General features: G+C 40.3%; 1 protein-coding gene across 10 annotated transcripts in view; it reads left to right on the forward strand.

Annotated features, from left to right (window-relative positions):
- Positions 1 to 23282, forward strand: part of RHBDD1 (rhomboid domain containing 1) — a 133042-nt gene that overhangs the window by 28420 nt on the left and 81340 nt on the right. For all 10 annotated transcript variants that reach the window (XR_008295588.1, XR_008295589.1, XM_027049002.2 and 7 more), the window contains one exon: positions 677 to 809. Coding sequence is in view for 8 of the 10 variants with exons in the window: in XM_027049002.2 (XP_026904803.1) it covers positions 677 to 809 (133 nt within the window). In the remaining 2 variants the exon portion in view is untranslated. The remainder of the gene's footprint in view (positions 1 to 676; positions 810 to 23282) is intronic.

A 23282-nucleotide genomic window follows, 5' to 3' on the forward strand; every position in this document is an offset into this window, starting at 1 on the left:
GCACCACACCCTACCATGACATGCGTGCCATGTTTTAACAACTATGATAGTCACTCTATATGTATCTCATAGGACTGAAATTGCCATTGGGGCTTAAAGTAGGTGTTCTAAGAATTAGAATGTGAAGGGGAGGAGGGAAAGAGTCCTGCAACAGAAGGAAATCTAACTCTTTTCTCTACCCTCCCTGCCATCCATCCCCCTTCCCTCTAAGATACATCCTCATGCAACCAGTTGTGGAAGAAGAAAGGAAACATGTCCTGCCCTCAACACATCTTTCCATAGAGGCTCCAGATATACACATTATGGCTATTTTTTTTTATTGAGTTGAAAAATCACATAGCTTAAAATTAACGATTCTGAAGTGAACAATTCAGTGGCATTTAGTACCATTTCAGGTATTTTATTCCCATTTTATGGGTTATATATTTTCTAGCATGCTGAAAGTCACCACGACCTTCTGTGTTAGGAAACATCAGAAGAACAATTGCCTTGAACATTTTGAACATTGTCTTTCTACCAAAAGCTGGGTTGACTTGTAAAGAATAGAGTGTGTTTCAAAGCAAGAAGTTGGATATAGTCAAATAATCATTTTTACATTCAGTTCATTTTCTTTGTAAATGTTGATTGTCTCCACATTTGGATTGTTGATATTTGTATGCTCTTTATTCTCTTCTAGGAGTTTTGTTTGCTTTGAAAGTTCTTAACAACCATTATTGCCCTGGAGGCTTTGCCAACGTTTTGGGCTTTCCTGTACCCAACAGATTTGCTTGTTGGGCGGAACTTGTGGCTATTCATTTCATCTCGCCAGGGTAAGTGTTTATTCTCAGAATATACAAATGAAGAACCTGATGTTCCATGGAGAAAGAATTGCAATAATAATGAGGTAACCAGTGGTTTCTTTACAGCAAAGTTGATTCTTTCAGGGCAGCGTTGAGCTGACTCATTTTCACATCAGACATTCCTGAGTTTGAGTCCTGTCCACTATGAGTCCTGTGACTTTTGGTAAACTTGTCCTATCTGAGTTTCAGTTTCCTTGCTCTGGAAGTAAGAATAAGAGAACCTGATATACAGATTGGAAGGATCAACATTAATGTGCATTGATTCTAATAGTAATGCAAAAAGGCACATAGAGACCACATAATTATAAAGATAAAAATCACAAGATGTGTTGGTTCAGTTGGTCCACAAGACGTGTTAAGCCATTTTTCTTGCGAAGTGCCTTGGTAATAGAACTCTTAAAACAAAACAAAACAAATAGTCCTTACTCACAACTTCTTGGTACTAGAACTCTTTAAACGAAAGACTTTACCCACAGCTTTACTCAGTATATAAAATGGATCAACTGTGAATGGTTTAGGGTTGAGAGGAAGCACAGGGCCCCATTCCTTTTGCTGTACCCCCGTGTTGCTGTGGTTGCCTTAGAGGTACCTCCATAGCACCTGAGGGCTCCAAGGAATACAGTTTAAGAACCGCTGATTAAGATGCATCCTTTCCTTTTCAGATGAGGACAAGAAAAGTCAGGACGTTAAGGTGCTTTTTAAAACAGCTCATGGTAGACACTAGCATAATAAGAGTTAGGACTTCCCGACTCCTGGTCTGGTGATCCTGCCTGGGGTGCTGCGCGTTCCCACTCTGGTTCCTTTCCCTGTTTTTGCTTAGAAAAAGGAGGGTGAGGGGCACCTGGGTGGCTCAGTCAGTTAAGCATCTGACTCTTGGTTTCGGCTCGGGTCTTGAACTCACATTTTGTGAGACAGTGTGGAGCTTGCTTGGGATTCTCTCTCTCTGCCCCTCTCCCACTCCAGCTCTGTCCCTCTCTCTCAAAATACATAAAGAAACTTAAAAAAAAAAAAAGGAAAAAAGAGGGTGAATGGTGTTATTCTCCCACATCTTCTACCAGTTTCACTTCTCTTCATCTGTATATGCTATTGGAAGCCCATGGGGTTTTTTTGCTTATTTTTACCATGGGGACCTGGATGCTGTTTGGAGAAGGGGGGAAATTCAGGAAGATTCAGGAAGAAGTGAGGAGGAGTTTTTTTTCTCTCCGTTTCGTTTCAGACAGGGGTCTTATTTTGCTTTTGGTTCGTGTGGCCGTGTTGGGTGTTGTACTTTATCTGGGAATTTTCTCTGTGGGCTGTGCGTCAGCCCCGTAACCTGAAGTTCCTTCTTTCATGCTAATTTTCCATCGTGGGCAACCATTGCCAGCTGGTCCGTAAAAGGCAGCGATGTGACCACTGAGCACCATTCATTTGCAACTGTATTGTTACCTCGTGACAGTTCCATGAAGAAAGCCTAACAAAATCTTCAAAGTTTTCTTTGAAAAAGGGCCCAGTAATGTCTGTCCCTTATCTGAACAGCCCGCTCGCTCTATACCTTGTCACTCACAGCTCCCTGACTTGCTTGATGTGACTTGGTCCTCTGTGTGGAGGAGAGACTGTTGTTTGTGACCACAACACCCAACATTCATATTGAAATTACTCCCTCTGATACTTGAACTTTTATTCTATGATGGATCCATTGAATAGCAGTGCCTTTAATATTCTCATGCAACCATTTCTGAAGACTTCTCAATCATCATGCACTTTATTTTTTTTAGGGCCCCCCCCTCCCTTTCCATGGAAAAGGCATGGTTCCATTTTTAGGTAACATGCTTATTCTGCACAGAGGGACCCAATATTCTGAGCCTGGGAATTAGATGACATTTTCCTATCTTTGAAGCTGGAAAGAATAAATCTTTTTGGTTTTTAAGATTTGACTACTTTGAATGATAAACTTACTTCTGATGCCCAAGCATCTGCTTATGCCGGTGTCTAAATAAAGACCCAGCTAAACACTGGTCCAGGAAACTAAGAAGCGAGTGCTTCTTTGAGATGGATCTTGGAAGAATGGAAGAAACCAGAGCTCTCTTGGCTCTACATTGTTATTCTCCTAGTGGTTGTCAATTAGAATTTGCACTGGGAAAACACTGTAAATCTTTAGAACAAAGCCTGCTTTATTGTCAGACTTAATGAGCTGCCCTCTGGGGAGAAAAAAAAATCTGCCAAGCAAACATTTGGTGGACCTCTGTGTTTTATGAAAGCCATGGAATTAGTAATTTCCCCCAGTTACAGCGTGTTATGGAGGGAAGCCACTCCAAACACCCAGCCATTAGGCACTGTGAGGGGTTGGGCTTGACCAGCGGATTGAAGTAATAGCACTCATTTGCTGGTGCCTTTGCTTTTCACAGTACTTGCTTGTACCTTGTTTCCATGACTGCTTTGCCTCACATGGTCTTTTCATTTCCTTGCGTGGCCTGGGACCCTGCTAGGTGACTGTGTTTGAAGAAGTGTCCCTGCTCTGGAGGTGACACAGCAGGGAAGTGTGCAGACTCCTTGAGGAGGTTGCCTCCGTGTAGACTGGGCTCTTGCCCCTTCCCACCTGCCACCCCCTCCACCTTCTGTCAATGGAAGAAAGGGGGTCTGATGCCAAGCGTTACCTCTAACCTCTGCAGTTTCTCATGATGAGCCTGAGGCTATTTAGTCCAAACACTGAAGCTCCAGAGAAACGAACGTTACCCCTTGTAAGACAGCCACTCAGTGACCGTGCTAGAGGACAGTGGTCATGTGTGAATGACCTGGGCCGACATAACTAGCTGTGCGACCTCAGGTGAATCATGTGGCCTCTCTGAGCCTCATTTTCTCATCTGTCCATTGGGAATATTACTTGCTTTCTCTGTTTCCTAAGTCTGTTTTAAGCAGTCAGAGAGATAATCTATGTGAAAGTCTTTATAAGTTATAAAAGGATTTAACATTTTTTTTATGACATCAGTCGCTGGAAGGGTGCAATGGCCCCGAAAGGAATCATACTTGAAATCTTTTTCTTCCTAAAGATGAGTAAAATAAGTCAAACAAAATTTTGTTTGCTTCAATTCCGTCTGTCCCCTACCTCTGGTTCCTACCTGACTTTTCCTACCAGAATGGCAGTCAGCAGTCTAAAAATTCCCATGGGCTCCTCATAAACACAAATTAAGCAGGTCATGACTGCATTTGGACCCTAGGAGATTTTTTTAGTACAATATGGCAGTTCTGAAACATTAGCCCCTAGGCTTTGGGTACTGCTTCATTGTTAATGGTTGATGAGAATAATTACTTTGCCTCCACTAAAAACTTCTTGCTTAGATTGAGAGAAAAAAGATGTAATACATTTTTTACTTGTTCCAGTTTAATTGTAAAAAGTTTCAAACGCAAAGTTGCTAACCCATTTGAAAGTAAGTTGCAAACATCAGAGTAACTTCATCCTTAAAAACGTCAACGTGCGTCTCCTAAAAAAATCTGTTCTTTTATATAACCACATTACTGTTGTCATATTGAAGAAAATCAACAGTAATTCCCCAATGTTGTCTAATAATTAGTTTATATTCCGATATTCACCAGTTTTCAAGTGTCTTTTGTAATTGCTGTGGTTTTTTTTGGGGGTGGTTGGGGTGGGTGCAGTGCAGATAAAAGATGGCTAGGATATGGTTAAGGCTCACACATTTGTTTATGACATTTCTTTGTTCCCTTTTACTCTAAAGATGTCCTTCTACTTTATATTTTTCTAGGACATTGAGAAGTAACTGTCATGGAAAAATTGTGAAAGAGACCAGTGAAGGTTTTGTAGACTGTTTCAAGTTCTAGATTTCTCTGCGTGTTTACTTGTAGGGTTATATTATTGCTTCCTCTAGCCCCTCTGCATTTCTGTGAACTGGAAGTTAGGTGCAAATGTTTTTACATTCAGCTTAAACTGGGCTGTTGGCAAGAATACTTCATAGGCGTGATGCCGTAAGGCTGTGTAATATCTTCTTGCATCATGACAGGAGGGACATAATGCCTGATTGTCCCGCCATTAGGAATTCCAAGTTCAATCGATTAATTAAGGTAGTCTCCATTGTAAGGATACATACGTCTATCCTTTCGCAATTGGAAAGCTAACTGTGAGGTGATAATTGGATATCATGCAGATAACTTGTTAATAACCTTCTACCTTATGGTTTAGTATATGCCAATGAGGACCCTTGTCTGAATTGGCAATTTCAGGGGGAGCTGTAAAGAGTGGTTTTCAGATTCTGTCATTCCTTCTACATTTATCAGGTGGGGTTGACCCTCAGTTAGACCGAAGGCAAGGGATTGAAGATGAGTGTTCTGTCTAGGGCAGATCTTAGTTTTGTGAGTTTGAGCTATTCAGTTTTGTGGGTTCTTTTTAAGAATAAAAGTACAAACTTGGAAACACAAGTAAAAATTTTAAATGAGAAACCAAAGCACAACAATTTACAAATTTTAAAGAGCTAACAAATACTATAAACATTATAAAACCCATAAAAGTAATATAATATTCTATTAACTCCCTGGCATGCCTCTATAATATTTTCCCCCCAGGTTTGGCTGTGTGCTTTTGATCTCCTGTTCATATGACAGTAATTTAGCCATAGCATTTCTGTAGAGGGAATAGCATGTGCATCAAAATTAATTTTTTATTGAAAGTTGAGGAGAGTTTCTTTACAACTCATGTAGATTTTTGGCACTGTTTTCTGATTCGGAGAAACCTCCATCAAAGTGTTTTTACATATAAGCTGTAAAATTTCAGACCTCTGCCAAGTGTCCCTGTGCAGTGACCAATCTCAAATGTACTTTGAACGATTTGAGTGTCGTCGAGGATCTTTAGTGGCAGGGTGGGAGATTCACGTTTTCCTCAGGGGCACCACTACTTTGTGCCCAGTCAGCAAGAAACTTAAGTATCGATGCTCTTTTAGGATTCACTTCCCTTCATTCGTTGGATTACCAGAACTCTAAGAATCTATTTATTACTTTTCTTTACAGCTTCTGATATGATTTGAAAAGATTTTTGAGAGCTACAAACCCAGGAATTCTGAATAAAGTTGATTTTGCAGGATTCTTAGAAAGGCAAGGTCGAATGCATGGCACATTTATAATTGCATCCACTGTGCTGCTGAGTAGATTCTTCTGTTTCATGGCTGTTTTTACTCTGTTTTAGTGGGAACTGAATTCCCCCATTTATGGTTTTACACGCTCCGTGATTGGGAGAACTTTCCAGACCCTGGGCACTGACACCAGCATGATGCTGGCTGTCCCAGAGCACTTGAGAGTGTCATGGGACTTGTGCCTCTCTGCCTCCTGTCACAGTTCAGGTTGAAGATGCAGAGTACAGGGGCACCTGAGTGGCTCCGTCAGTTAAGTGTCCGACTTTGGCTCAGGTCATGATCTCGTGTTTCATGAGTTCAAGCCCCACATCGGGCTTGCTACCGTTAGCCTGTCAGGGAAGAACCCACTTTGGATCTTCTGTCTCCCTCTCTGTGCCTCTCTCCCCCACGTGCGCTCTCCCCCAAATAAAGAAATCTTTAAAAAAGAAAATAGACACAGAGTAGGCATTAGGAGGATTTTCTGAAGCCCTTTGTACACGGCCCTGACTAGCAGGGACTTAACTCTGCCCTGAACTGACCGTCAACCATGTAAATAAATTCCACTGAATCCAAACTGGATGTAACTTCAACTCCACTTCCCTTTAGCCGAATCCCCAAAATGTCTATGGCCACGCTAATGCCACCTGACATGGGGGGATGTGTGACAGCAGAAGTTGGCGTGCGTAGGGGTAGCGGTTTTAGCCAATGTGGTTCAGTTTCCCACTTTAACAAGTTTTACAAAAACCTACGAGCCCATGGGTACATTGCTGGTACCTCTGCCATGCTCTGAAGGATCCCTGGCAAGTGAGGGACCTGTTGCTCCATGAGCTTCTTGGCAAATTCACCTGTGGGTTAAGTTCAGTACCACTGGGCTGAAATCAAGGTGTTGGCAGAGCTGTGTGTTCTCTGAAGGCTCTGGAGGAAATCTGTCCCTCACCTCTTTCAGGTTCTGATGACGCCCAGCATTCCTTGGCTTATGGGCGTGTCACCCAAAAGCCACCAAAATCACGTTGCCTTTTCCTCTTCTACCTGTGTCAAATTTCCCTCTGCCTCCATAAAGACACGGGGATTACATTTAGGAATCATCCTGACATGGCAGGATAATCACTCCATCTCAAGGTCTTGACTTAATCACACTTGCAAAGTCCTTGCCATATAGGTAACATTCACTAGTTCCCGAGATTAGGACATGGATGTACTTTGGGGAATCATCATTTGGCCCACCATACCCCAAAGACAGGTAGAAGGGGTGAAAACTCAGAATCAAAATACCGACCACGTGTGCCTGGGCTTTTGGGAGTGCTGCTGTCTTCCCTCTCTTTGGCATGCCCTTTAGTCTTTTCTCCTTGTCAACTCGTGGTTATCATTCAAAACCCAAATCAAATAATAACCTGTTTCTCTGCTGCTTTCCCTGATTTCTCCAGACAGAGTTAATTATTTCCTTGTTTTTGTTTCAATAGTGTTTATAGATTTCTCTACCTTAAACACTGTCTCCATTAGAGTTTATCCTTTTTTTTTCCCCCACTGCTTCTCTAGGGTAGGAGCTTCTTGAGACTAAGGACTTTTTCTTATTCATCTCTGTGTCTTTATCATCTGCCTGACACATAGTGGGCACTAAGTAAATATTTTTGGTTGAGTGAACTTAGGTTCATTGTGGATGGACATCATCCCAATCCACGAAGGAACTGAATAGAACAACAAGATGGAGGGAGGTTGAATTCTTTACTTTCTCTCTGCCTGTTTGGCTGAGACTTTGGCCGTCTCTTGCCCTTGGGCTGGGGCTTGTGCCATTGGTGCCCCTGGTCCTCAGGCCTTCAGATTTGGACTGGAATTTACACCATTGGCTTCCCTGCATCTCCAACCTGCAAGTGGCAGATCATAGGACTCCTTAGCTCCCGAGAGCCAACTCCTTATAATAAATTTATATATAAATTACATGTAAATATAAATACATAAAGTATTTTATCAGATATCTGAATAAATTATATGTCCATCCATCCTATTGGTTCTGTTCTCTGGAGAACCATAATGCAATCACTGAAGAGACCTATAGTTTCTGTGGTTGCTTTTGGTCTGAAATCTTCTGATGGATTCCTTTATGACCTCTGTTAAATATTTCAATTTTACTTCTTTTTTTTTTTTTTTTTTTTTCATTTATAAGGCAGGCCAATATCTCATTGTTTTAGAACTTGTTATCTCCTTCAGCTGTAAGGAGGGAGTAATGTTGAGCATTAAGTAATGTTGAGTGTCTTAAGTAAAAACAGAATGTTTGTGTCTCTTGTGCCTTTGCTGTTGGGGTTCTCATTAGATATTGACTTGAATCAATATTCTGTTCCTTGCTTCCCTGCCCCTGGCCTCCAGCAACTTCACGGTTTAGTGAAACACATACCACCAACTAACTGAAACAAAACAGAGGCAAAGATTTTAGTTCAATAAAAGCAAAGGAACAAAAAAGGAAGATAATTAACTCTGATTTGAGAAGTTAGGAGACTTCACAGAGGAAGGTGGAGGGTATATATGCCTTGAGTGTTGGGAGATAATAGGTAGACTACTCTTTGCAGTGGGAACAGAAAGAACAAAATCCAGGAAGCATGACACGTTCAGGAATTAGCAAAGAATCTGCCCACAAATACTGGGAGATAAAGCTAGCAGTGTTTCCCCACATGTGCCCTTCAAAACACCAGTTCCTGAGACGTCCCTGCCACAAGGTTCCCTGGTCAGTAAACTCGGCCCATGTGTGTTCTTTTTCCAATCCAGCGGTTACAGGACACGCGAACACCTGAAAGGTTCAGGAAATTACTTCAGAAAGCAAGAAATCAGGGCAACCAATTAGTTTCCCGTTTATTTGATGATGGCACTCTGGTTTATTGCTAGCATGAAGCAGTCTCTACAGAACAAATGTTCTTCAGGGTACTTTTCACGAACACACTGGATGAGGCCCCTCCGTAGAGAGCCTTGGTAGGTTAATGAATTCTGACCTTGCTTCTTAGGTAGAAGACTTTGGTTTCTGAGGAGCAACAGCCATGAACTGACCCCTGATTTTAGATTTGGTGGCAAGAATCTAGTTAAATGTTGACCTACACTAGACAAGAAACTGAAGACCGGAAATAGTGCAATGGCTGAGAGAAAGGAAAAGGAGGGAACAGATGGAAGAGAGGTTCCTGAGGCCAATTTGGTAGTCCATGGAGCATAATAATAATGACTTTTCTTTAGGGGGACTTCTTACCTGCCAAGCGCCATTGTAAGCTCTGTATTATGTCTTGTCTTCTTTACACCTACTTTATGAGGGAGGAATAATTACTTCTCTCACGAGATGAGGAAACTGAGGCATAAAAAATTTGAAATCCCTTATTAAAGCTAGGCAGATACCAGCTAGTAAATTGGATAGCCAGTATTTAAGCTTCAGCAATCAGATCTGTGAATTCATCCTCTAAACCAGTGGTTCTTATACTTTTTGGTCATAGGACCAATTTAGAATCCTAAAAATTGTTGAGGACCCAAAAAAGCTTTGGTTTTTGTCAATTATATTTATCAGTCTTGATTGTATTGGAAATACGAGGCTCTTTTTAAAAATCAACATTCATGATAATTAACTTAAAATCATAACCTTACTAATAATAACTCATTTAAAATAATCATAGTAAGCCTAACCCAATACGTATCCACATAAATAGTATTTTTATGGAAAATAAGTATATTTTCCATACCAAGAAAGGGGTGATGAATGGCAATAAACATTTTTGCAAAACTCACTGATGATCAGCTTATAAGAAAAAAGCATCTGACCCCTGTATTTGCTTCCCCAATTAATCCGTTGAGGCATATCATTTTGGTGAAAAACAATTTGGCCTGACACAGACGTGTCCTTGGAAAGATTAGGAGGGAGCATTTTAATAGCCTTTTCAGATAATTGTGGGTATTCTTCTTTGTACCCACAGTTGGCAAGCAGTACTTTCTTGAAGGTCAGTTCTACTATGGAATCTGAAACCATATCCGTGAACCCTGCCATACTCTGTTATGTGAAGGTCCACTGGCCTGTCTTAAACTTTGAACAGATCTTCTACCCACATATGATTTTTCTAAGATCCTGCATTGGTCATTTGGAAATATTGGCTTGCTGACTATGCAGACCTTGTAAACATTGACGAATTTAATTAGACAGTATCAGAATACCCCATTTGTCACTATCACCACTGATTTTACCAGAAGTCTTTCAAGCATTGGGAAGCTTTCATGGTGTCAATCTTGTCAATTTCCAAAAAAAAATTCTGATTTTCACTTGAAAGCTCAAACTTTATCACTGGCAATAAATATCGTCAGCTACTTTCTTTTTTTTTTTTTTTGAAGGCTCATCTTGTTCATTTTTGAGAAAGTGGGTATCATTTTCCATTTATTTAACCATAGTCTGTCAGATTTTCTTCCAAGTGAATATGACACGAGAGGTTGGTCCATGAAAACAGTGGCTGGTTCTTCACACAACTCACCCAATCACAAGAGCTCTTCTTGGTGACAAGCGTCTTGCTCTGATACACAGTTGAAGCACGTTATACGTATTTCCTGTTTTGTCACATGACATGCAAAAAACGTGTGCTAATACTGGTATTTTGAAAATTAAGGATTCTATTCTGTTTTATTTATTAAGAGCATTATGAAATAAAACTTAGCTTTTTTTTTTTTTTTAACTTTGAATATGTGGCTGTCGAGAATGCAGTGACTGAGGGTGCTGTTGGGGGCCACTGCCTCGGTTCATATGATTCGTGCTAAGGTATCAGCAGTTGAACACACCACTGCTTGTATACCATTAGTGCAAACAGCAGCACAGCAAAAGGGCAAATATGGCTTAGTGCCAGGGGAATAGTTTTGACGTCATGGACTTCTGGAAGGGTCTCTGGGACCTCCGTGGCCCATGGAGCACACTTTGAGAACTGCTGCTCTAAGCCCTCATGCTGCCTCTCTAGCTGCTTGAAGGTTTCTGAGCTTGTATGAAAGGAAAGGTGGTGACGTTCTGCTAGGCAAGTAGAACCTTTTCAGGGGTGCTTGGTGCAGAGAGAGGGACACAGTGGGGCATGCGAAACCATACATAACTGCCGAAACTGCTAGATAAACAGCTGTCGGCGCGAGCTGTTAAGTCCTTGTCCAAAGGACAATGGCTTCTTTTCTGTCTTACTCCAGAGACTGACTATGAAACCTGCCTGTGTTCCATATGGGATAGAATCCTTTAGACGGCACAGAATTGTCATGCTACGTCCGTCCTCCCATCTCTTACGTGCTAAGTTCTCTCCTCCCGTCTGCTTACATTTTGTGAGACGTTGTTTCTGGCATGTTTGTCTAAAACACAACATAAGGGTTCCTCCTGCCCCCCACAGTCGTACTGAGATAGGGGACACCGAAGAAGAGGACAGCGGTCAGCTTGGCTACATCACATTTGAAGTGCTAGTTGACATGCATGTGAATCTACCTACACAGTAGGCTGTTGGATCTTTGCCTGGGAATTAGGAGCGATGTTGGGGAAGAACTGTTCAGAACGTGACCGTCACACCATCTCCTGCCAGACATGTTCTTTTAGAAATGAGCCACTCCACCATCAAGAGGTGGTGTCCAGCTCACCTCCTCCTCAACTGGGTGGATTTGTGACCCACTGTAATCAGTAGATGTCCGCAAAAGTGCCTCACGATTTCGGAGGCAACACGTTTCGTGTCTTGTGAGCAGAAATACTTGGCCCTGGGGTCTGTGTTAGAAGTCCAGCCCCTCCGATTCTGTCATGACATGTGAGCAGACGGCCTTCAGAGACCGCCAGCAATCAACCTAGCCTCGATGTCGTGCAGCAGAGGCTGTCCACCCCTCTGCGCTCTCTGAACTCCTGAGTATGAGTCAAAGAAAATGCTTGCTTTGTGCCACTACCTTGGGGCAGATGTGCCCTGCAGAAGCTGTAACGCCACAGTGAGTTGAATGGAAAGAAGAGGGGGAAAATAGAATGAAAAGCCATGAGGACAAAGGACAGTGCTTGGGGGATGTGGAGATTGGAGTGGAAGCAAAGGGTAGAGGCGTGGGGCAAGTCGGTGCCCAGACGCTGTGGTCCCTGAGTCACAGCGACATCACCCAGCAGTAACGGGGCTTTAAAGCAGGGTTTTCAGCTGTGGGTTCTAACCCTTTAAGAGATTCTGACATCAGCGGTGCCTGGGTGGCTCAGTTGGTTGAGCGGCCGACTTCGGCTCAGGTTATGATCTCGCAGTCTGTGGCTTCGAGCCCCGCATCGGGCTCTGTGCTGACAGCTCGGAGCCTGGAGCCTGTTTCAGATTCTGGGTCTCCCTCTCTCTCTGGCCCTCCCCCGTTTGTGCTCTCTCTCTGTCTTTCAAAAATGAATAAATGTTAAAAAAAAAAGTGCTTAAAAAAAAGAGATCCTGACATCAATTTAGTTGGTCACAACTGGTATTTAGAAAGAAAAGAAGAAAGGGGGGGGGCAGGGAGAAATAGAAATATTAATTTTGAATACAGTAAGGGTAAGAATTAAGAAATTTCTGTATGTATGTTTTAGCTGTATGTGTATGTGACCTGGGTCAAATCTAAAACGTATGTTTATTGTGGGACACGGCACAAAAATTTTGACAGCTACTGCTTTCGGGTAGCTACTAGTTACTTAAACTGGAGTGAAATATATATAGGAGCAGTGTCATTTATTGTCCTCAGTGGTAATAAATAGCCAGGGCATTGGTGGCATTGAGAAGAACAGGGTGTGATCACACATTTCTACTAATTTATTGTCTTTCATTAGAACGAGTATTATTCATGAGGCTTGCTAAAGTCTGTGCCGGCTCACAAGACAGCTGTCAGTATATGGAAATATGTGCTAACAGATTTAGAGTTCACCTCAACCAAAGATGCTAATAACAGCTATTCAGTCACAAACAGCATTAGTAACAAAATCCTTTGAAAATTGAAGAAAGGGTTATTTAGAGCAAAGTGGAAAATGAAGTATAAGAGGTAGCACCTTTTCCCAAAGGAAAGCATAAGATTCCTTTCTAAACTGTGCAAATGTGGGAGCATTTCCAGCAGCTTAGTGGGAAATAAAACAAAACCCAAATGGATATAGGGTCAGAATATACATTGGGTGTTTGTATAAACAAGCAAGTGACAAAATAAGTAATTCCGGTGATACCCAAATTAATCATGCTTGGGGGAGACAGCTCCTGCAACAAAAATGACCTGATGGATGTACCCAAGGAGGAACCGTCCTTTTTTCAGGGTTGGGGTGGTGTTTGGGCAGATGACCGAGAGGAGAGAGGGCTGCTGTCTGGGATCCATGTTTTTCAAGGGTGGGTTAAGTTGTCTTTCAAGAAGCTATGCCAATTTCTTCTATCGCTCTTGTCTGCAGTTGAACTGCACTGGGTATCATCATTTAAAACATAAACTCTTTGGGGCGCCTGGGTGGCTCAGTCAGTTGAGTGTCTGACTCTTGGTTTCGGCTCAGGTCATGATCTTACAGTCCGTGGGTTCTTGCCCAGCATCAGGCTCTGTGCTGACAGCACGGAGCCTGCTTGGGATTCTCTCTCTCTCTCTCTCTCTCTCTCTCTCTGCCCCTCCCCTGCTTGCTCGCTCTCAAAATAAATAAATGAACCTAATTAAAAAATTTAAAAAAATAAAACATAACCTTTTTAGTAGGTATGATACGATGCCGAGTTGTTTGGTGCATGTTCGTGTTCATGTACGTATATGTATATGTGTGCATACACAAATCTGTTTATGCATTGTCCAGGATGAGCATTTTATGAAGTCTTGGTGGTTCTGTTTATAATATATAATCCCATCTTTTGTTTGTATCTACTGGGGCTGTTTTGTTTTTCTAATAAGCTTGGATGACAAATGTTTATAGCACTGATACTCACCTTCTGTTTTATTTCATGGAAACATGGTTTCGGAGCCTGTTAAGGAGATAAGTTTGAATCAACATTCCAGGGCTGTCCTGAGCAAATTCTGTGAAGCAGGGGAGATTTTTCTTCTGCATTCCTTGGATGTCCATTTACACACTTCCTCCTTCCCCTCCTTACAGGCTCCCATAAAGGAAAGTTATATGAATCCTATAAAAGAGTTAGTTAATTTGTCTGCCTCCCAGGAGGGCTTGTAGTTGAGCAGAACTCAAGGTGAGAGCAATACTTAACCAAAGCAATGATTCCCTGGAGTCAGATTTTATGAGATGAGAATGAGAAATTTTGAGGCAGGGAACTTTCCCTGCCACTAGAATTGGAACTCCTTGAGGGAAAGGGGGTGTATAAATCATCTCTCTGGCTCTGGAGTCCAAGCCTGTGGACAGTGGGGAGACCCTGCCCTGGACCAGCCGGACAAAGTCAACTTCGAGCTGCACAGGAGGTGCGGGGAAAACAGAAAAGACAATTTCATCTGACGACTGACTTTTCTTCAGTTATTCTTTTCTTAGAGATTTGTATGACAATTTCTTTCAGAAGTTGGTTAAATTACATAAATAATTGAACTGGAAAAAAAAGCAGCAGCTAAATGGAAATGTAACCTAATTTCTCAGTTGCTAATCTTTTGATAATTGCAAATTCGTTGTAGAGGAGTTGAAAATCTCTAAACACATGGTGAAGAAAGCAAATTGCCCATGATCTCCCGCCCGGAGAAAACTAGTCTTGGCATCCCATCACACAGCACTACCCTCACATGCAAGTAAATTTCCCCCTTCTTCCTTTAACTTGTTGTGAGCGCAGGTCAAAAGCCTCGATTTTTAATGGCTGCATCAGGATTCCTTTTGTGGTTCCTTAAGTTTATTTTCTCATTCACTAATTTTACATACTAATCTTGCTACCTGATCTTTCAAATGACAAGTGAGGATGTCTGTCAGCACCTCATTTGCAAGTCTTGGCTCCCAAGCCTGCATATATCCTTGGAGTCGATTCCCAGAAATATAATCAATGATCTCAGGGTTTGAATTATTTTCATGGCTTTTTATGCATGTTATCAACGTGCTTTCTGTAAGTTGGTCTGGTTGATAGTCCAGTGACAGCATATGAAAGTGCCCACTTTGGGGTGCGTGGGTGACTCAGTTAAGTGTCCAACTTCAGCTCAGGGCATGATCTCACAGTTCATAGGTTCAAGCCCCCCGTTGGGCTCTATGCTGACAGCTCAGAGCCTGGAGCCTGCTTCAGATTCTGTCTGGAACAACAGACACTCTGACTCTCTGCCCCTCCCCTGCTTGTACTCTCTCTCTCTCCCTCCCTCCCTCTCTCTCTCTCTCTCTCTCTCTCTCTCTCTCGTCTCTCACTCTCTCAAAGCTAAATAAATAAACATTAAAAAAAACAGAAAGAAAAAAACAGAAGGCGCCCACTTCCTGGCTAGCCTGAATATTCTCTTCAATTTTTTTTTGAAATTTGATACATAACAAAAATTGTAACTTTGCTATTATTTGCAATTTTTTAATTAGTGAAATAGGACAACTTGTCATTTCCTTTTCAGTAAGTTGTGTTTTGTTGCGTGTAATTTGTTTGCTTTACATATTTTCAAGAAGCTGTGTGATATTAAATACCACGTGGTTCTTATTAGATTATATATACTAAGAGACCTGAAGAACATAGTACAATTTTATGTTCTATAAATAATGACTAAGATACTGTTTATGGGGGATTTCTTTCTTTCTGAATATTAATGGATAAAGATACACTTTAACTGTAGCTAAGAACAAAAATAAATAATATGATGGATTGCTTGGGGGGAAAGATTGAAGACATGGGTTTTATTTACTTAAGTATTTTAAATAAATTTTATTTTTTAGAATGTCTTTAGATTTGCAGAAAAATTGTGAAGCTATACAAAAAGTTCCCCTATAATCCACACCCATTTTCACCTAATTTCGACATCTTAAAATTAGTATGTACATTTCTTATAATTAATGAGCCAGTATTGACAGATTATTAACTCAAGTCCATACTTTATTCGGATTTTCCTAGTTTTTTCCTATTGTCCTTTTGTTGTTGTTGTTGTTGTTCCAGAATCTCTTCCAGGATACCACATAATATTTAGTCTTCATATCTGCTTAGTACCTGTATAGGCTAGCGTGAGCTGCCATAACAAAATGCCATGGACTGTGTCACTTAAACAACAGAAGTTTATTTTCCTACAGTTCTAGAGGCTAGATGTCCAAGATCAAGATGCTAGCATGGCCGGTTTCTGGTGCCGAATCTCTTCCTGGCTTGCGGATGGCTGCCTTTTCACTGTGTTGTAACATGGTGGGGAGGACAAGGGAGGGACTCAAGCTTAATCTCTGGTGTCTCTTCTTCTAAGGGCACTAATGTCAGCACAAACTGACATGAACTCCTCTAAACCAGTTATCTCCCAAACGCTTCATCTCCAAATATTCACACTGAGAGTTAGGGCTTCAAACGTATGAATTTGGGTGGGGAAAAATTCAGTCCATAGCAGCTCCTCTTGGCTGTGACAGGTGTTTTTGTTTTTGGGGGGTTTTTTGTCGTTGTTATTGTTGTTTTCTTTTAAATAATCCAGCATTTATTTTACATCTGTGTCCCGCATAGATATATATAATAGGAAACACTTTAGGATTGCGATTCAGAATTTTTCTTCATTATCACAGCATCATTCATAATCCCCTTTAGTTTAGAATATACCCCATGATAGAGATTTATGTTACAGTAGTTTCCCAAATGAATCAACTCAGCCATAATTTTCATGAAGATGATACATCACTTGAGATCAAGAGAAAGGGCTCAGAAGTTTAACATTCTACGTGCATGTTCCTTCTAGTTGCACCTTTCAGCAAATACTTATTGAGTATCTACAACCATGCCATGAGCTACACTAGACACAAAGATAAACGAGGAAATTGGCATGCATGCATTCACAGAAAAAAACCTAAAGTAATTTATGTCGCATGCTTAGCTCACTGCTTGGCACAGAATAAGCCCTCAGGAAGTGTTAGCTACTGCAGCAATGACAGCACCAATGAACGCCCTCCTACATATGAAAACATTCTAAAATTGCCGTGCTTTCGCTTTATACAATGTATTGTGCTATTTATTTCACTTTTTTTATATGTAATTTATTGTCAGATTGGTTTCCATACAACACCCAGTGCTCATCCCCACAGGTGCCCTCCTCAATGCCCATCACCCACTTTCCCCTCTCCCCCACCCCCCCATCAACCCTCAGTTCGTTCTCAGTATTTAAGAGTCTCTTATGGTTTGCCTCCTTCCCTCTCTGTGACTTTTTTTCCCCCTCTTCCCCTCCCCCCTGGTCTTCTGTTGAGTTTCTCAGGATCCACATATGAGTGAAAACATACGGTATCTATTTTATTTTATTTTTAATGAAGAGTTATAAATTACTATTCCTATATGTCTGTGTGTATAAGCATTACCTTCCTTTCATTTGCCCTTGTGTGATTCAGAAACAGTGTTCAGTTAGGCACTAACGTGATTTGAGTAAGTTTTGATTAGGTGTATGACCCATATTGTTTTCCGTAATTGGACAGCCTTTCTATTTTAAAATGTATACGTCATACACAGAGGGGGATGTGAGAAATTTCCATCCCAACCAGAGCGCACCAGCATGGAAGGTGCCTGCTGTCTGTAAATTAGTCAGACCTTGTCTAGGGCCTGCTCTACCCAATTGGCTGGCTCAGAATAACAGAGAAGAGCGGTAGGTAGAAATAAGGAAGCAGCTGGTTTTCCGGTTGAACATGGAGTTGTCTGGAATAAGGCTTACTACCCAGGTTGCAACTAATTGGCCACCATGCTGTGATATAATTGTGAGTGTGTGGATGGTGGCATCTACCTAATCTGTGCTTAACTAACTAGGCTCGTTAATGATCCGTGCTGGTGACTTGGTGACAGGCGTAAGACACGGGTTCATGGTATGTCTCAGGTAATGGGGACTGGGGGGTATTGTAAAAAGGAATTTTTTAAAAAGTGGAAAAGTTCTATATCCTGTGTTAAAAGGTGATAGGAATAAGTGCATCTTAACTAAATTGTGTAATGTGCCTTATAGCAAAAGGGTGTTTTTTATTCTGAAAAGTTAATTACCTAATGTAGCAATTCTTTCAACTTGATTTTCTTTTTACTAATATTTTTTTCATTAAAAAAAATAATGAACTCTGTGAAGCACTTTTATTTCCCTTTGGAGTATTTAGAATTCACTTTGACCTGTTTGGAATTTTTTTCAGGAGTCACTATTGGAGATAAGTGTTATACAATTAAATATTCACTCTCAACTAATAAGATGATAAATCACATCTCTGGAGAGTTCTGATGTATTTACTTAATTCTTACCCTTTCAGTATAGAAAGGAATGTTTTCAGATTGAAAGTTCTTTATATTTGCTAATTTCTTCCTTCCTCTTCTGCAGTCTTAAGTGGTTTTTAGTTACAAGTCATGGGAGTTAAATAGGCAAGAGGACTTTTCCATTTACATTCAGGTTTGGATGAAATTATGCAAGATGAAGACAGTCCGTGCTATGAATTGAAGTCATTTAGTGCATCAATTATTCTGTGATAACCAGCTGAGAACAGGCTGCAGACTCCTTCCATTTTAAAGTTGGCTTCTCATTAGCTTCTATGAGAGATAAAATAATTTGATTCTAATTTATCTCTCCTTAAATGGACATTGTTCCCCTCCGAATTCAAGAAGAGAGCATTTTAATTTTGTAGTCATTTATAACACACAGGTCAAATAAATAAGTTTTATTTCTAGCAGTATATGTCTCCTCTGTTATTTATATCACCATAGTTCCTCGATTCCAAAATATACTTTTTTTTTCTACATCTTTGAAGAACCAAATAGGCCACAAACATAATAAAGACACAATCAGAAATCAGTTGAGAAAATAGGGTTATTTTGCAAATGGTGCTTGAAGAATTTTTTAACTACTTGGGAGAAGCTAAAGTTAGAGCTTTACCTCAGTATATGTGAAAACAGATTTCTTATAGGTTTTGTTTAGAATATTTTAAAAACATGTAAAACATGTCTAAGGGTATGCGAAGGAAGTTTTTCAGTTCTTGAGTTGGGAGGAAATTTCTAAGGATAAAAGCAATGAATGTAGTAATCTCAAATGAAGCCAAGGCAATAATTTTTTTCCCCAGATCCAAATATGTCATGTGTCAAAGTAGAAAGCACACAAGACAGAAATTAGGAAAAAAACAGGGTCAATTTTTTGTGGTAAGTAATACTAACTATAAGAAAAATACAGGCCGGGCGCCTGGGTGGTTCAGTCGGTTAAGTGTCCGACTTCGGCTCAGGTCATGATCTCATGGCTTGTGGGTTCGAGCCCCACATCGGGCTCTGTGCTGACACCTCAGAGCCTGGAGCCTGCTTCAGATTCCGTGTCTCCCTCTCTCTCTGCCCCTCCCCTGTTCACGCTATGTCTCTCAATAATAAGTAAATGTTAAAAATTTAAAAAAAAAAAGGAAAAATATAGGCAAATCGAAAAAAGTCCATCAATAGACAGTTGACAGAAAAAAAATCAATTGGTGGCTAATAAATGTGTAATATGAACATTCATCATTAACCAAATAAAGGGAAATTAAAAATAATAAGCTATTTTACTCATTAAATTAATGAGATTAAAAAATTATCACTGTTGTCAAGGATTTGGTGAATCGGAGTATACATAAACTTCCAGTGGGACTGCGTATTGGTATAAACTTTCTGAAAAGTAATTCGATGATCTGTATCAAGAGCTGTAAAAAGTTTATACCCTTTAATTAAGTAACTGTTTTTCTAGGAACCTGCCCAAATTATAAATAACCAGAAATACAGAAAAAGATCAACAGAAGTGTACTTGTTGTCATGAAGTACTGCAAAATTGGGAACCACTTAAGTGTCCAATAGAGTAAATGATGTAATAAATCATGATGCAATAGAATATTATATAGCCATTAAAATGGTATGTTCAGAAGTTATTTTAATGGAGTTAAATATTGGAAATATGACCATTAAATTTGAAAATCTTAAGATGAGGGTAGAAAGTAGAATGTAACATATTATATATAATGTGATTTCAATTTTTTCCCGAAAGAAGAGTCACAAAAAGGACTAGGAAAAAATCCAAAAATAGTATTAATGGTTAACTCAAGGTTATGGAGTTGTTTATCATTTTCTCCTTTATCTCTCTCTCTTTTTTTTTTTTTTTTTTGCCAAATTCTCTACAGTGAACGTGCATTACTTACAGTAGAAAAAATGTGTTGGTAAAATATAAATATATAGTAGCATATTTTCACGAGTATCTTCATACTGTCATCAATCTTAACTTGCTTGTCTCCTTTAAAGGCCCAGAGGGCAGGGATATCATCAGTCTGTCCTCGGTGTCTGAGACAGTGCCTGGCACATCACAGTTACTCGATAAATGTGTGTTTGTGGAGTAAAGTCAGAGTAGGGGGTGGCTGGCCCAATTAAAGATAAAAGGCAAAGTGTAAATAGCCGAGTTATTGACCCAAGTCCAGAAGTATCGAGTGAGCAGTAAAGAAAAGTCAGATTCAGAATCTTTGAGTACAGAGCTGGAAAGCAAAGTCAGGGACTCAAACAGGAAAAGGGAAAACTGAGGCTTCAGAAGACTGAAAAGGCATCTCAACACCCAGGCGAGAATGGGTGAAGCGCCCCGCCTCATCCCACACGGGACCACAGGTGCCTGCATACGGTAGAGAGGGTTGTACACGAGGCTACAAGGCCACCTTCAGTGGCTAAAATGAACAAAGCAGGAGACTGTAGATGCTGGCGAGGATGTGGAGAAACGGGAACCCTTTTGCACTGCTGGGGGGAATGCAAACTGACGCAGCCACTCTGGAAAACAGTGTGGAGGTTCTCAAAAAATTAAAAATAGATCTACCCTATGACCCAGCAGTATCACTGCTAGGAATCTACCCGAGGGATACAGGAGTGCTGATGCATAGGGGTTACGTGTACCCCAATGTTTATAGCAGCACTTTCTTTTTTTTTTTTCAACGTTTATTTATTTTTGGGACAGAGAGAGACAGAGCATGAACGGGGGAGGAGCAGAGAGAGAGGGAGACACAGAATCGGAAACAGGCTCCAGGCTCTGAGCCATCAGCCCAGAGCCTGATGCGGGGCTCGAACTCCCGGACCGCGAGATCGTGACCTGGCTGAAGTCGGACGCTTAACCGACTGCGCCACCCAGGCGCACCAGCAGCACTTTCAATAATAGTCAAATTATGGAAAGAGCCTAAATGTGCCATAAACTGACAAGTGGATAAAGACGATGTGGTTTATATATACGATGGAATACTACTTGGCGGTGAGAAAGAATGAAATGTGGCCATTTGCAGCAATGTGGATGAAACTGGAGGGATTATGCTGAGTGAAATAAGTCAGTCAGAGAAAGACAGATACCATATGTTTTCACGCATATGTAGATCTTGAGAAAGTTAGCAGAAGGCCATGGGGGAAGGGAAGGGGGAAAAAAGTTACAGAGAGGGAGGGAGGCAAACCATAAGAAACTCTTGAATACTGAGAACAAACTGAGGGTTGATGGGGGGGGGGGTGGAGGAGAGGAGGAAAGTGGATGATGGGCATTGAGGAGGATACCTGTTGGGATGAACACTGACTGGGTGTTGTATGGAAACCAATTTGACAATATATTTTAAAAATGAAAAAAAAGATTATTACTAAAAAAAAAAAGAAAAGGAGATTTCTAGGTCATGTTCTCTGATGACACAATATTAATAAAGACTTAAAAAGCTAAATATGACCCAAAGGAATATACAATCCCAATAATCATAATCAATTGGAAATATTTAAGTAACTCCCTGATTTAAGAGGAAATTTAAAAAGAAACTTTATAAATAGACAGTAAGAATACCCCACATCAAACCTGCAGGCTATGGCAAAGTCTGAAGTGTTTTAAATAATATAGCAAGAAAGATTACAAAGTAAATAACATAAGCCCTCAATTTAAGAAGCTATGAATGGAACAAATGAAAGATTAGAGGAAGATAATGATGAAAGCAAAATTTAATAAAGCAAAAAGGAATGGGGCGCCTGGGTGGCTCAGTCAGTTAAGTGACTGACTTCAGTTCAGGTCATTATCTCATGATTCATGAGTTCAAGCCCCACGTCAGGCTCAGTGCTTATAGCTCAGAACCTGAAGCCTGCTTTGGATTCTCTTTCTCCTCCTCTCTCTGCCCCTTCCCTGCTTGCACTCTGTCTCTCTCTCTCAAAAATAAATGAACATTAAAAAAATAGGAAAAAAAAAAACCCAAAAAGGAAAAATATGACAGAATTGGTCACTGAAGTGTCTTTTCTTTGAAAGAGACAAATCAAGTGGGCAAGCCTGAGAATTAGAAACTAAGAGAATTAGAAAGACTGCCTGAGAGCAGATACGAAAAAGGAAATGGAAGCGGTGGTGGGAGGAACTAGATCAGCTTCTGGAAGGATGTATGTTTCAGGGGGAATATCTTTTTCTGTTTTAAGAGATTACCGTGTGTGTTTTCATTAAAGTTGTGGACTGATATTAGTAAAACCAAGTGTTCTTTCTAAAAGAAAACATGGAGATTTCATGATCCAGACAATATTTCAGAAACATTTTTTTTCCAAGTCTCTGAGTTTCTCTGAGGGATTCCAACTGATGGCATGCAAACTCATCACAGTTGTATTTGGTGAAGTCTTTTGGAGAGAACGCTCATTGCTAGTGTCACTTTATCCAGGAATTCCGATTTTGTCATTGGAGGGAAGATTTCCCAGTGGAACTGACATTGTGCAGATTTTGATGAACCAGTTAATTTTACTTTGAGGGTGATATAGGTTCACCAGGTGATATACATATATATATATATATATATATATATATATACACGTATATATATACGTATATATATACACATATACGTATATACGTATATATACGTATACATATATATGTATATATATATATATATATATATATATATATATATAATCAAGTGATTTGAACTCTGAGCAGAGGGTCACCTTTCCCCCCTGTTTCTCTCAAATGATTTTGTGAGATGTGACACACTGGTGGGTAAAAAATACCTTAGGACTTGCTAACGAAAGACACTGTGCACAGAATCTGCTTTTCTAGCACATATTTTTATAGATGTTGAAAATGCTGTTGTCAAACAGTATTTTAAAAACTGTCAGGTGTGTGTGTGTGTGTTTCAAATGAGCTTTAAATAATTCAGTACTTACGCGGGCGGCAGAAAAATGACTTTGTAAACTTGCAGTGCTCTTTTTGTACTGAATATACAAGTAGAGTCTATGAATTAAAAATGAACACTATCCGATCCATCTTTTTACTAATAACCAGTGTAGTGCAGTGTTGATGGAAATCTGCTGTTACTAATGTTTTTTGGTGTTTTGTTTTG

The sequence above is a fragment of the Acinonyx jubatus genome, chromosome C1, assembly GCF_027475565.1.
Source record: "Acinonyx jubatus isolate Ajub_Pintada_27869175 chromosome C1, VMU_Ajub_asm_v1.0, whole genome shotgun sequence".
In the NCBI taxonomy this organism is placed as follows: Eukaryota; Metazoa; Chordata; class Mammalia; order Carnivora; family Felidae; genus Acinonyx; species Acinonyx jubatus.